The 12,814-nt window shown below is 38.2% G+C and overlaps 1 protein-coding gene across 1 annotated transcript; it reads left to right on the top strand.

Moving 5' to 3' along the window:
• Positions 1-1,804: 1,804 nt before the first annotated feature.
• Positions 1,805-11,454, top strand: syn2a (synapsin IIa). Its single transcript, XM_026333254.1, has 11 exons — positions 1,805-3,067; positions 8,004-8,061; positions 8,169-8,260; positions 8,400-8,556; positions 8,689-8,778; positions 8,898-8,960; positions 9,083-9,225; positions 9,313-9,387; positions 9,670-9,772; positions 10,117-10,263; positions 10,468-11,454. The coding sequence occupies exons 1-11, from the start codon at positions 2,493-2,495 to the stop codon at positions 10,597-10,599; spliced, it is 1,635 nt and encodes a 544-aa protein (XP_026189039.1). The 5' UTR covers positions 1,805-2,492; the 3' UTR covers positions 10,600-11,454.
• Positions 11,455-12,814: the final 1,360 nt, after the last annotated feature.

Genomic DNA, 12,814 nt, shown 5'->3' with positions numbered 1-12,814 from the left:
ATAAAACCTGTGTAATATTATAAAGCACTGCAATTGTTTTACTTCATTAACAAATGAAAGAAAACATAGCTGTACATAAACATAGTCACCATATTGGTAACTTTGCTCCACATGGCATGACAAACCACTGCTAATGCTTAGTAAACTTATACACATACACCCAGCACCTTCGGGAGGTTCAAGGAGTGCAAATCTTAGAAAGATGACTGTAGACATACAGGGTCAGGAATGTGTCTTGGGGTGTTGGTTCTTTTAGACAGAGATATTCTTCCTGCTGCAGCCAGGTTTCAGTAAGACATTAATTAATTAAATCACTAATCAAATCATTAACTAAGATATTTAGACAAAGGATCTGATTGGAAATCTTACACAATGCCAAGAGCTGTTTAACTAAATAGTAAGTTTACTAAGCATTAGTTGCATGCAGTTTTTTTATCATGGAACTACACATATTGGTATGCAGTCACACAAAAAAGTTATGGAGACATTAATGGACAGTGAATCCAGGCTTTGGGCAAACCCTCAATAATTAGAAATCTCTGCTTCTTTAGATAGACATAAGCCTACTGTTTGTTTGTTTTGTTTTCAAAGAAAACAACCAGGTTCAGGTGAGGTCAAAATGACACTACCTATCTGAATTCTCATATCAGCCTAATATTCCATTGGAATAATGTTATAAACTGATATAGATCAATTCATAGTGCTTATCAGATCATAGATTGTATGATCGGATGTTAGCTTTGCTATTTAGTTGACAACACAAAGAAGGAGAGAGGAGGACAGTGATGAAGACAAGGAGAGAGAGCAGGGTGTAGTCATCAGAAAAACCCCTGGGAAAGAGCATAAGGCCCTGTATAAATGCTGTACAGGGGTGAGCACCCATAAAAGTCTTGTCCTCACCCCTACCTTTATTGGTTATGAATTTTAAATTACATGGTTACAGGTTAATCTTTGATCTGTTGGCTACTGGTGTGAGATATATGTTAGTATAGTATTTGTGGTAGCTTTAAGCGCATTCCTCACATTGTCTAGTCTGTTGATGCCATTTATAGACAACCAAATACAGTCTATGCAACATTTGCACCAACTGTAGTGCGTGCAATTGATCAACATCCTGGCCGTAACACAGAGGCCACTAAGGGCTTGTTGTAATGTTAAATCTCCTTCCACAGACATCTGCCTGGAGGGCCTGGAATAAAAGTTTCAGCAAAGTGGAGGTTGGTTTTCCATGTCACTGCACCACTATTACCAGCTGGTGTCACCCTAGCATTCAGGCATACAATGCAGGCTATTGCATGCTGCAGCTGTGGTTATACAGATTACACACACACACACATTACACACTTTTCTTACCACCCTCTCTCATGGCCAATACTCAAAAAGGAAAATGGGACCTATGTCCAGATCTCTTGGATTCAGTAAGGAAGGCTTGCACCGATACCATACTGATCATCCTATAGGTTTCCTCATACTGTACCCTAACTGTATATCATAGAAGACCCTATATTAGTGTATACCCTATATTAGATATATTATATCCTTGGTTTTTAGATTCCCGATTCAACAAAAAAAATATTTGCAGCATTTAACAGGAAAAAAATACAATGTGTTATGCAACAGATGTTGTATATATAAAGAGCTGACTGACAGTGACAGTGAAATTATGGAGAAACAGACACTACTAAATACAGTGCAAATATACAGGCTCTAATTAGAGCTGGGTTGGCTGCTGGTTTGTGTTCAACTCCAATCATTTTCTGAAGCCATGCTATGGAAAATGAAACATTTATTACCAATTCCCTCTTCTGTTTCATTTTCTGGAAGCTGGACAAATTTAGGGATTAATTTCTTAGACACTTCAGTATATTTTAACTCAAATTATAATTATGCCCAGCTTGTTTGGATATTTATTTAAAGTATCTACCAGTTCATCCTACCTTTATAGTTTCTTTGAAACAGCATGTGCAGAAGTGAATCTGCAAAATTTAATTGGACATAATACTAAATTGTCACTCAATAAAGTCTAATAAAATACTCAGTTAAAGCTTGTCTTGCAGGAGTATTTATTGGGTAAAATATAAGTAAAATCCATATCTGGATAGGCTTTTATAAGTTAATTAACAGAAAGGGTTTACTGCATGTGTTTGTGTCTCAAGGGACATACTGCTGACGCTTTTCAGCTAATTGAAGATAGCCCACTATCCTTAACAGCCATTTTAGATTTCATGGGTGCAGTTTACATACAGAGAAATGCTGTGAAGGGATACAAGGCAAAGGCACAAGAGGGAATAAGGGAGTAGATATATGGCTGTTATAATGTACTGCTCAGTATACCCTTTTTTACTTACACTGGATACCCCTCTTATTTCCATGCCATGGTTCAAAAAAGCATGACGCCTGTGAGGCAGTAGAAAATGGGGGAGGGGTAGGGAAAGAAGGCATGCCAGTAAGTGAGAGGACAGGATGAGGAAGGAGAGGCACAGTGGAGCATCATGCAATGGTTGAGGAAAAGCACAGAGTACGGGGATTGGCTGAGGGAGAGTACAGCGTCACTGCCAGTGAGGGGGAGCTCTGAGGATGCTCCACTGAGCTGGGAGGGAATACGTTTGCTGGGAGTTTGCATTGAGAGCTCAGCCATTATCAGCTCTACACTGAGAACAGGGTCTCCTCTGCAGAATAATTTTCCACACCCAGTGCGTGTTGATTCTTCTGTCTCTGCTGTAGCCATGAATTATTTGCGGCGACGTCTGTCGGACAGCACCTTCATCTCCAACCTGCCCAATGGTTATATGACAGACCTCCAGAGGCCGGACCCTGCTCAGCCTCCACCATCTGCATCCACCACCCCTGCCAAGTCCCCTACAGGCGGGCCTACGCCTCCAGCCACTTCCCCAGCACCAGAGAAGAAACCCCAACCAGCTCAGTCCACTGGTGTAGGTTTTTTCAGCTCCATCACTAACGTTGTCAAGCAAACTGCTGCCTCAGCAGGGCTTGTGGAGCAGTCCCAAGTCACGACACCTAAGAAGTTTAAGATTCTTCTGGTCATCGACGAACCACAACAGGAGTGGTAGGACAATATGTTGCATTCCTTTATGAATCATGTCTAGCTTATGCTTTGCATGTGTGTTTTTGTTTTGCCTCCTCATGATTCCTTTGTATGTAGTAGTTAGGTAAGGGTTAAAGAACCACTGAAACAACATCTGTATGAAGCACCCAGCAGATGTGAATGGGCAGTGCTGCTCTGGTTTAATGGTACAGCATGCTATTGTTACAACATCAGCTAATATTTAAGCAAATATGGTCCATTGATTCACAGCAGTAATGACATTATACCATGACAGAGGAATTTTCCTGCCATCCATTCTGTCAGTATTGTAGTAAATATTTTTCTGTAGTATTTTGTTTTGTTGTAAATACTGAACCAATAAAAGGTAACTATATATACCTACCTGCATACAATTTGTTGAGCTAACAAAGGTTATTGGTAGTATTATCCTGTAATGTTACATTTTACCATTCTTAAAATATATATTTCACCTAGTGTACAAAAGTGGGAAATACACATTATTTCTCTGGAAGTAGTCTAAATACTGCAGTGTTCGCCTTCAATCTATGGGGTTTCCCCACTCTCACTGACAGTAGATCACATGGCATGCCATTTACATGCATAAAGATATGTGCAGTGGTAGTGCATATTAGGTTTCTGTTAATCAATTATAAATACAGCAAGCGGTGCACAGCAAATGGACATGTAAGCAGATGGAGAAGAAAAACGAAATGAACAGTATACACACAGCTATATTTCTCAGCCCTGCATCATGCCATTAATGTTGAGAGTGGGCTTTCATTGAGTTATTCAGGCCATTATAATGACACGTCCTGTATTGTCCTGTACTCCAAGGTGGCTTAAAGAAAGGATCTTCATCTGTCATAATGCAGATGAATTTAGAGGAATGAATGAATTACAGCTGTTTACAAAGCTGACATATTTTCCATAGCGATGTATGCTGGAGTTGTGCAGTTGTTTTTGTTCAGTGGATGCCATACATATTCATCTATGTGATTTCTATTGTCTCCTTTTAAATAGTGTGTATGGAGCTCACCAATTTCCGCTTATAGTTAGAAAGCAGAAAACCAAAAACCAAGCAATACATTCATGTAAAATAAACAGCAGACTGTCCTCTGATAGGTATTATGAATGTATTTAATTTTACAGTGATTAAGATGCACATAGCATTGAATATAATTTAATCTTTTATGAAAACTGCCCTTAAAACACCAAATCACACAAATATGAGGATACCAATTTGCCTAATTCAGGTAGCCTGACAGATTTCTCTCAGCCTGTTCTTTTGTGCCAGAGTGGCCATTTATACAATCAAAATGTTGATCAGTGTTAATAAGATCAGATCCTTGGGACAGATGCCAGCCTTAGAGGTTCACTTATTGCACCTTTGTTATGCAAGGAAAGGAAGTTGTTTTTCCAATGTGAGCCAATACACTAACATTGCTCTGCAGTCCTGGCAGAGAAGCACAATATAATACAAAGAAAAACCATGTCATTTATCAAAGCCTACTGAGTTAATGTTTCACGCTCCATCTTTCTAACTGCCTATATTTAATAAGATAGGATATGAAGTAGCTCTGTATTTGATAAATAATATCAAGTGATTTACTGCTCAAATATTACTTTTGTTCCCGAATGCATTTTGTAAAATATAATGTAGTACATTGTTTTCATCTTCACTTCATGTTGTATGTCTCATACACATTCACTTGGAAGCTGAGCTAAAATGGGCTTCCTCTGTCAGAGTGCTGCATCTATTTTTTATGACTGCTCGATATCACTGAGAGTGGTTTTGTACATGTTTGTTCACTAGGTTAGATCTCTGTTGGTTGCTTTCATAAGACCTTTAACCTGGTAGTTATAAGTCACCATGGCAATAGAACTCAGTCTTGGTTTACTAAGTACTGTGTAAGTTGGCCTTATTTTCATTCAGTGTTCTGTAGCTTGTAGCTATTTAGTATGCCCACTGTTGAAATGGTGCTGAAAAATTAAATAAGGAAATTAATATCATGCCAAGAAGAAAAGCGTCAGAGAAACACAAATCTGTGGAAATACTCCATACCTTGCATTCACAGCGTTCACAGTTGCAGCTTGAAACCTATAAAAAATATGGCAGTTGGCAACCTACAACATCTCTTTGTTTACATGCAGGTTTTGCCGGAGACCTAAGATTCTTTGTAATATTGGCACACCTTCTTTCTCATTGCATAATGGTCTGTTTTGAGACTGTTTTCTGGCTGTTGCAGTAAATGAAAAGCCAGATGAGACCTGGTGGCTCCAAGACACACAGAATGAATCAGGAGTCCTTCATATTAACTGCATTAGACAGTTTTTGTTCACCACATCAAATCAGTCCAGTTGCGGATGAGCTACATAAAGCATATTTATATATTATTTCATATTTCAGTCACTCAATATTATTTCATTTTGGGGGTTATATAAGATGTTTACATTACAATATACAAAATTCAGGACATTATTTCTTATTCCAGGATTTTGCTAATGGGCACTGTTACAACCAGAAACTGACTATTTTAGCTTCTAATCATGTTTTAAGGATTTCATGTAACATGCAATAGCTGAGAGCTTGGCATATAGAAAATATGTAAAATTTCAAGGGGGCCTACAAATACAAAATGTCCTGCAGTTTTAGAATTAGCACTGACAAAAAACAGAAGGAATTTAGTATTTGAGCAGGGACTTGTTAGATTGTGTTCAGCAGAAAAGACATCTATCTTAGATAAAACGTGGGCTGATAAAATCACAGTAATTGCCAGGGTCTCAACACATACACTGTAGGGACAGACGCATTCTGTCATTCAGCCAGTGTTTTTACATATTAGGTGAGACTGCCAGTCAACCAGACAGATGTGTTTCGCTCCAGGAATGGGGTGCTATTTTGACAGAAGGAGCAGATGGTATATTATTTTATAAGATCAATAACAGAGTTGTACCAGAAGAGAAAGTAGAAAGAAGATTTCTTTCAGTTGTTAAATGATCAAAATTACAAAAATACATATGGGGCTGTTTTAATAGGAATCAGGAAAACAATGTTTTGTACTGTGAGCTTAACCTTATTCAAACATTACCCCCATGTGAGAGTGAATGTTAAACAGGCTAAGTGATGAAGGCATTAAAATTCAACAAGGGCTCCCGCTTACCAAGCTCTCGGCTGAATCATCTGACTGAAAAATTCTTTCACAGCAATATGTAACTTGGCCAATACCTTTGACATATACAGCCTGTAGCCATCAGTGATGCTGCTTGGATTTTCATTTGTCTCTGTTGTCTTCCTTATTCTAAAAATCACAAAAGAGGAACAGCAGGCGTATTGCTAATATATAACAATAATGTTGATGTTTGGATGAGGAGATGAGATGAACACAGAATGGGAGTAGATTTTACCCAGACAGCCTGGTTGCTGTGAGCAGACTGTGAAGTACTAATGCATATTAACTGACGGTGTTGCATAATCATGTTAAACATACTATAGGATCATACCTTCTTTGCATGAGTCACTTCTACACTCAATTATGCTGAACTGGGCTGTCCTCTGCAGAGTGATGAAGCCTAAATCAATCATAAATGTCATGCTCCATCTACACCGCCATTCCCAGAAAGCGAAATGAAATCAGAGGCTAATCTTTGTCATGATCGCCTCTCAAATGTTTCTAGGGGTCATGTTTTGGAAACACTGTCTATCATGTAGTATTGTACTGGTAAATATCCCTCATCACTGTGCAGAGTAAGCTTTTCATTTCTCAGATATAGGATCAGTGATTCCTATGTTAATGCTTGTTTTCCACAACAGCCAGATAGATCCCCATGCTCTAATTAGATTGAGAATGAATTATTCAGCCTTACCACTTCACTAAAGGGAATGCGTGACAGCAGGGTAAAGAGGAAGAGAAAGTGAGAACTCCAAAATGTGCCAGCAAGATATTATCAAAACAGCTATACCAAAACATGTACAGTCTCTATTCGAATAAAGCTTTCCCGATGTTTTGCACCACACTGTTGCTGTTGTGTTTCTGCACTACAGTAGATGAGTCACAGTGTAAGAGTAAACCTAAAGCTGTGGAAACCTTCTCTGTAGCAGCTTGAGATAACAGAAGGGCGAGGTTCTTTCATTATCATTGGTTTACTGTAGATGACTCCAGTCGTCTGCCTATATTGTCCACATTAGTATAGGAAATAAGACAGAAATCAAACACACCATTACCACCAGTTACTGTGTAGTTTCTATAGTCCATGCTGTATGAATATAAACATAATGAGCTCAATCTTAAGTCCCATGGGATAAGATTTCCACCTCAGCAGTGATCCAGGAAAAAAAAAGAGTTTGAGCACATGCAGGTGAACGGCCAGATACTCTCTGTTTTTAAAAGTGCTGAATCACAAGTGATGAATGGCGTAGGCATTTTCTGAAGTTGGAAATTTGGTATGTTCAAAAGGAATGTTACCTCAATGCATCATCTCTTATTAACCTCACTGAGTGGTACAGCTGGTGGACCAGGCAGTAGAAAATGTTTCATTTCTGTATATTTCTGTCTGTAAGCTGTGGAAAGCTGATCCTTTAAATATTATACAGCCTTTATAAAAGGATGCAATGCCTTCTCACTATCCTTGCTGCCAGATTGAAGAGAAGTGTTAGAGTGTGCCTCATCAGTTGGAAGAGTATGAAAAGAAGCGTTTGTCTGCTGTGTGCTATTCATGTAGCCAGCAAAGTGGGATATAGACATAATATAATAATAATAATAATAATAATAATAATAATAATAATATAATAATAATTGTTCTGTGTCATTCTTTTCCAATAATGTATATAAAGTTGTTGTTTTGGTTATTAATTGGAAATGTCTATTTTAGGAATTTTGTATCTGTATTTAGTTAGTCCATCAGAAGCTAATAAATTCTCGGTTTCTGTTTCAACCAGGGCAAAATTATTCCGGGGAAAGAAAGTGCATGGGGATTATGACATCAAAGTGGAACAGGTACATTTCACAAAGACAGTGATATCCATTTGAAGTGCTTATGTAAAACAAATACAGACGCTTAAGTACTCTGTCCTCATACGTCTCTCTAATCATTGACTCCTCAGGCTGAATTCAATGAGATCAATGTGGTGGCTCATGCCAATGGGACCTGCAATGTTAACATGCAGGTTTTGAGGAATGGCACCAAGGTTGTCAGGTGAGACACATACAGCCACATTCAAGAAGATAGAAATGTAAAGGAAGCTTTAGCCTTTGAAGTCACAAATTAGTATAGTCATAGAAGTTACGACTAACGTAGTCATCTCTGCTATCTCTGCTATAATTCTGTTTTCTAGGTCATTTAAGCCAGACTTTGTCCTCATTCGTCAACATGCCTTCAGTATGACCCAGAATGAGGATTTTCGCAACTTGATCATTGGTCTGCAATATGGCGGTGTCCCAAGTATCAACTCCCTTGACTCAATTTACAACCTGTGTGACAAGCCCTGGGCGGTATGCACTCAGCAGCTGTTGAGAACTTTATTGCATTTCATCTATCAAATACTGGCAGTTTTTTGCGAAATATTTATCATATATTGCATATATTACATATTTATTGCATTTATTTACCTTATGTGTGGCCAGTTTGCCCAACTTATAAACACCTACAGGAAGTTGGGTCCTGAGAAGTTCCCTCTGATTGAGCAAACTTTTTACCCAAACTACAAGGAGATGGTAAGAACCCCCATCAACACCCGTCACCTTTTTTTCTGCATTAAATTTCAGAATTTGCACTTGCACTGTCTAAAATCATAAAGCAAGCAAAAACACATAATATGCTTTTCTCATCTTAGGTGAGCATGCCATCATTCCCTGTTGTTGTAAAGATTGGACACGCCCACTCTGGTATTGGAAAGGTAAATAAATGTTATATTGCTATAATTCTGTCTTTAATCATGAGACGTGTAGAGTACAGTTTAAGCAGCTTTGAAATCCTAGGTGTTATGCTGTATTGTGTCTGATGTGCCTTTGTGTACAGGTGAAGGTGGACAATCACAGTAAGTTCCAGGACATAGCCAGTGTCGTGGCTCTCACCCAGACATACACCACCACAGAACCTCTCATTGACTCTAAGTACGACATCCGAATCCAGAAGATTGGCACTGACTACAAAGCCTACATGTATGTATGATTACATTGGTGCTCAACCTGTACACGTGGATGAGAAAACAAACTTTTGTTTTTATTTGTATGTGTTACATGCTGCAGGAGAACATCTATATCTGGTAACTGGAAAACCAACACAGGCTCAGCTATGCTTGAACAGGTGGCCATGACTGAAAGGCAAGTATTCAATAAAAACAATCCTACACTACAATATGAACAAGGCACAATAGAAGATAAATGTTTCATTTTGATGCAACAAGTGATTACAGGTATAAAAAACCTGCAGTGTTTTATTATGATGCACCTTCAAAAAAGTCAATGGGAATGTTAATGTCCCTTCGACACAAAAATGTGCTTGGGTGCATCAGGGTTAACCTGATGAAATGGCAAAAATGATCAGACTGTGGCGTACCATTATGCTTTTAATGGCTTTGAGTTATGGTCTGATTGTTTGTTTAGGTACAAACTGTGGGTTGACACCTGCTCAGAGATTTTTGGAGGTTTGGAGATTTGTGCAGTCAAAGCCATCCATGGGAAAGATGGCAGAGATTATATCACAGAGGTAGGAGTCTAGGATTATCAGGTTTGAAAGATACCTCTAAATATTTCTTCAGAAACATGCTGAACTGAATTGTCCATTATCTATACCTGCTTATTCCTAATATATATTCATATATATATATATATATATATATATATATATATGTGTGTGTGTGTGTGTGTGTGTGTATACACAAATGTACAAAATATAACTACAATTGATGGCTGTTTATTCTAATCAGTTACAGTATATCAGCCAAAATTTATATTTTAAATAAGGGTAAGCTTTACATAAGGCACTATTCAGTGGTATCGACTCTCTCTCTCTCTCTCTCTCTCGGCTGGACTATTCACCATGTGGTGCAGGTGGTGGGCTCTTCTATGCCTCTAGTAGGGGAGCACCAGGCTGAAGACAGACAGCTTATTGCCGACATGGTGCTGGCAAAAATGAACCAGGCAGCAGAGAAGGAAACTAATGCTCCCCAGAGACCCACCACCATACAGCCATCCCAGGTATAGTAAGAAACAAAGGCACTGGAGACATACTTATTTTTGTGTTATTGTAAATACAATGATAATGTGCTATACACAGGGTAGGACATTGCAAGTTAATTATTCTGGAAGATTACAATAATGTAGATTTTTTTTTTTTTTTAGATCTCACCACAAAAAAAACGTCACAGTTGTTGCTAATAAATTATTTCCTTGGGTTTTTAGGGAGGTGGCCAGAAGGGAGAAATTGTCAGTGAAACCAAGAATGGAACTGGGCGCCCACCACAAGGTTGTCTGCAGTACATTCTTGATTGTAATGGCGTTGCAGTGGGTCCAAAACCAGTCCAGGCCAACTGAGTCACCCAGGAGAAGTGGTGAAGGTCTCAGAGTTCAGATAACAATGACACACCTAAGCTAAACACAAGTGCGAACCTGTGTGGATGCTGATAGCTAGAATCAGATCTTAGTGACGTGAGCTCAGTACAGCTGAGTACTGGCCTGGACTGTGTTTTTAACTCTATGCAGTGTCAAAATGTACTGTCTACTTGTTGACCTGTTGATATGTGTGCTTGTATAGGTCATCTACATTTCAGTAGCTGTGTTTTTTCTTTGGAACTGTTGTTGATGATGTAAAAAGCTGATTGTGCCTACACTAAGTTCAGCGCTGCTCTGTGCTATCTGTTTGACCCAGCTATGAATCTTTGATTTGCCCCCTTCCCTTGACCCCTTTCAGTTTTCTTATTAGGTGTGTACTTTTAGATATTGCTCAAACTGGAATAGCGTGCAATTTGCAGTTTGTGTATATTTCAGTATACAGTATGTGGGTGTGTATGGCTGTAGTGGTGATTAATTTCATATTTATACTAATAGATATTTATTTTTGTTTTGCATGACTGATAACAAATGCAGGTGCAAGTCAGTTATAAATGTCTGATTATGTGAGATGTTCATGTAACGTTTTATTCAAGCTGTGTTCCCTGTAATTCATGCATTGTGAATGTGTCAAAAGAAATGCATATAATATAGGTTCTGCAGGATACATGTTTTCATTACCAAACATGCATTAACACAGTGAGTGTGACAGTGTACACTCCTGCATACACCATACAACAGAGACATGCAGTATGTTGCCTTTCTAAAGTTAAATTGTATTTTATCTATCATTTCACAGTGTCACAGGAAGGGATCATTTAGGGTGATTTTAGAGTACAAATAGATGGACACATAAATAAATAATGAAATTAGTCTAAATGTTTATGAAAGATTTTATTACATAGGATGTTGTGTCTGCACACACAACTTCAATATATCTGTATAATTTTGAACCAAAGAGTAAATTATTTATTATAATCAAGTCTTTGCACTCCAGTAACCCACAGTGTAAATATCAGCAAGGGGATGCTAGTCTTGCAGTGCGTCACATGGAGTGGGGAGTCTGTAATTTCATCAGAGAACAGCGCTTCTAGACAGTACTTATGTTTTCAAATAGCCTGATGTAAATCACATGCCAGTGAACTGATGCTGTATTCGAATTGTTGTCTTTTGCATTTGTGTGGAAGCAGACATTAGGGTTGATAAATGAACAGTCTATAATGTAGGATCTGCCATGAGATGCCAGTTAGAAAGTCTCCCTTGTGACCATCACGCTGGATATTGGCTAGCATGTTGGTGTTGCCATGACAACAGTGGAAGTGCTCTGAGGTTTAGTGTGGACTTGCATCCGTGTTACTGCCATTCAAAGATTCAACACGTTTACCCTGAGCACACTCTTCCTGTGAGTTGATGGAAAGTGCAATATAAATATTTGTTTGTTTACTCAGTAATGTGTTTTTCTTAAATCAGTTCTTCAAATCAAATTGATTCAGAACTCTTTAGTCATCCACATGCTGAATTCTTTTAAAACTTTTTTACTAACGTCACAATTACTCAGTTGCTGTTCACTGGCTTTAGTGGAGGTTAATTCATATATCTAATATTCTAAATGGTGAAACAGCTATATAGTAACCAAATCCACTGTAAAAAGATATCTACCATTTTCCAATAACATGATTGTTACCATAGTACAAAATTGGTTTACAAGCTCTGTGTGCAATTCTTTTCCAAGTTGTATAAAGTGCCATTGTATCTGTGGACGTATCCTTGTAAGAGCCATGCCTGAGGCTTTATGGATGTTTTGTTTTGTTTATTTGGAAATATGCCATGGCAATATTTCCAAGGGAGGAACATGCAGTGATACCCCACTCTAACACAGCTGCATGGCTAAACCTTGGTTCAGTAATTGCGATTGAATGTTTGATTAATTCTAATTGGACATGTTAATCTAGCCATTGTGTTAAGGTGAAACATATATCTTCAGACCTGCAGGACTGTAACTGTTAAGGGCAATGGTAACTTGCTAAATATCTGTACTTTTGAAAATGGTGCTGGACTGTTCAAATCAAGATTAGAATACAACATATTGTGGAAAAAAATCCGATTCAGATATTTCCCCTCTGTCACTGGCAATAAAGCTTCCTTTGCAATACATGTTTGTTCTGTGTCTGCACATTTGTTGAATAAATTCTTAAGGAAA

Source organism: Mastacembelus armatus, chromosome 7 (assembly GCF_900324485.2).
Source record: "Mastacembelus armatus chromosome 7, fMasArm1.2, whole genome shotgun sequence".
Classification (NCBI taxonomy): Eukaryota; Metazoa; Chordata; class Actinopteri; order Synbranchiformes; family Mastacembelidae; genus Mastacembelus; species Mastacembelus armatus.
Note: the sequence above shows the minus strand (reverse complement) of the source record. Positions and strands in the feature narration are given on the sequence as shown.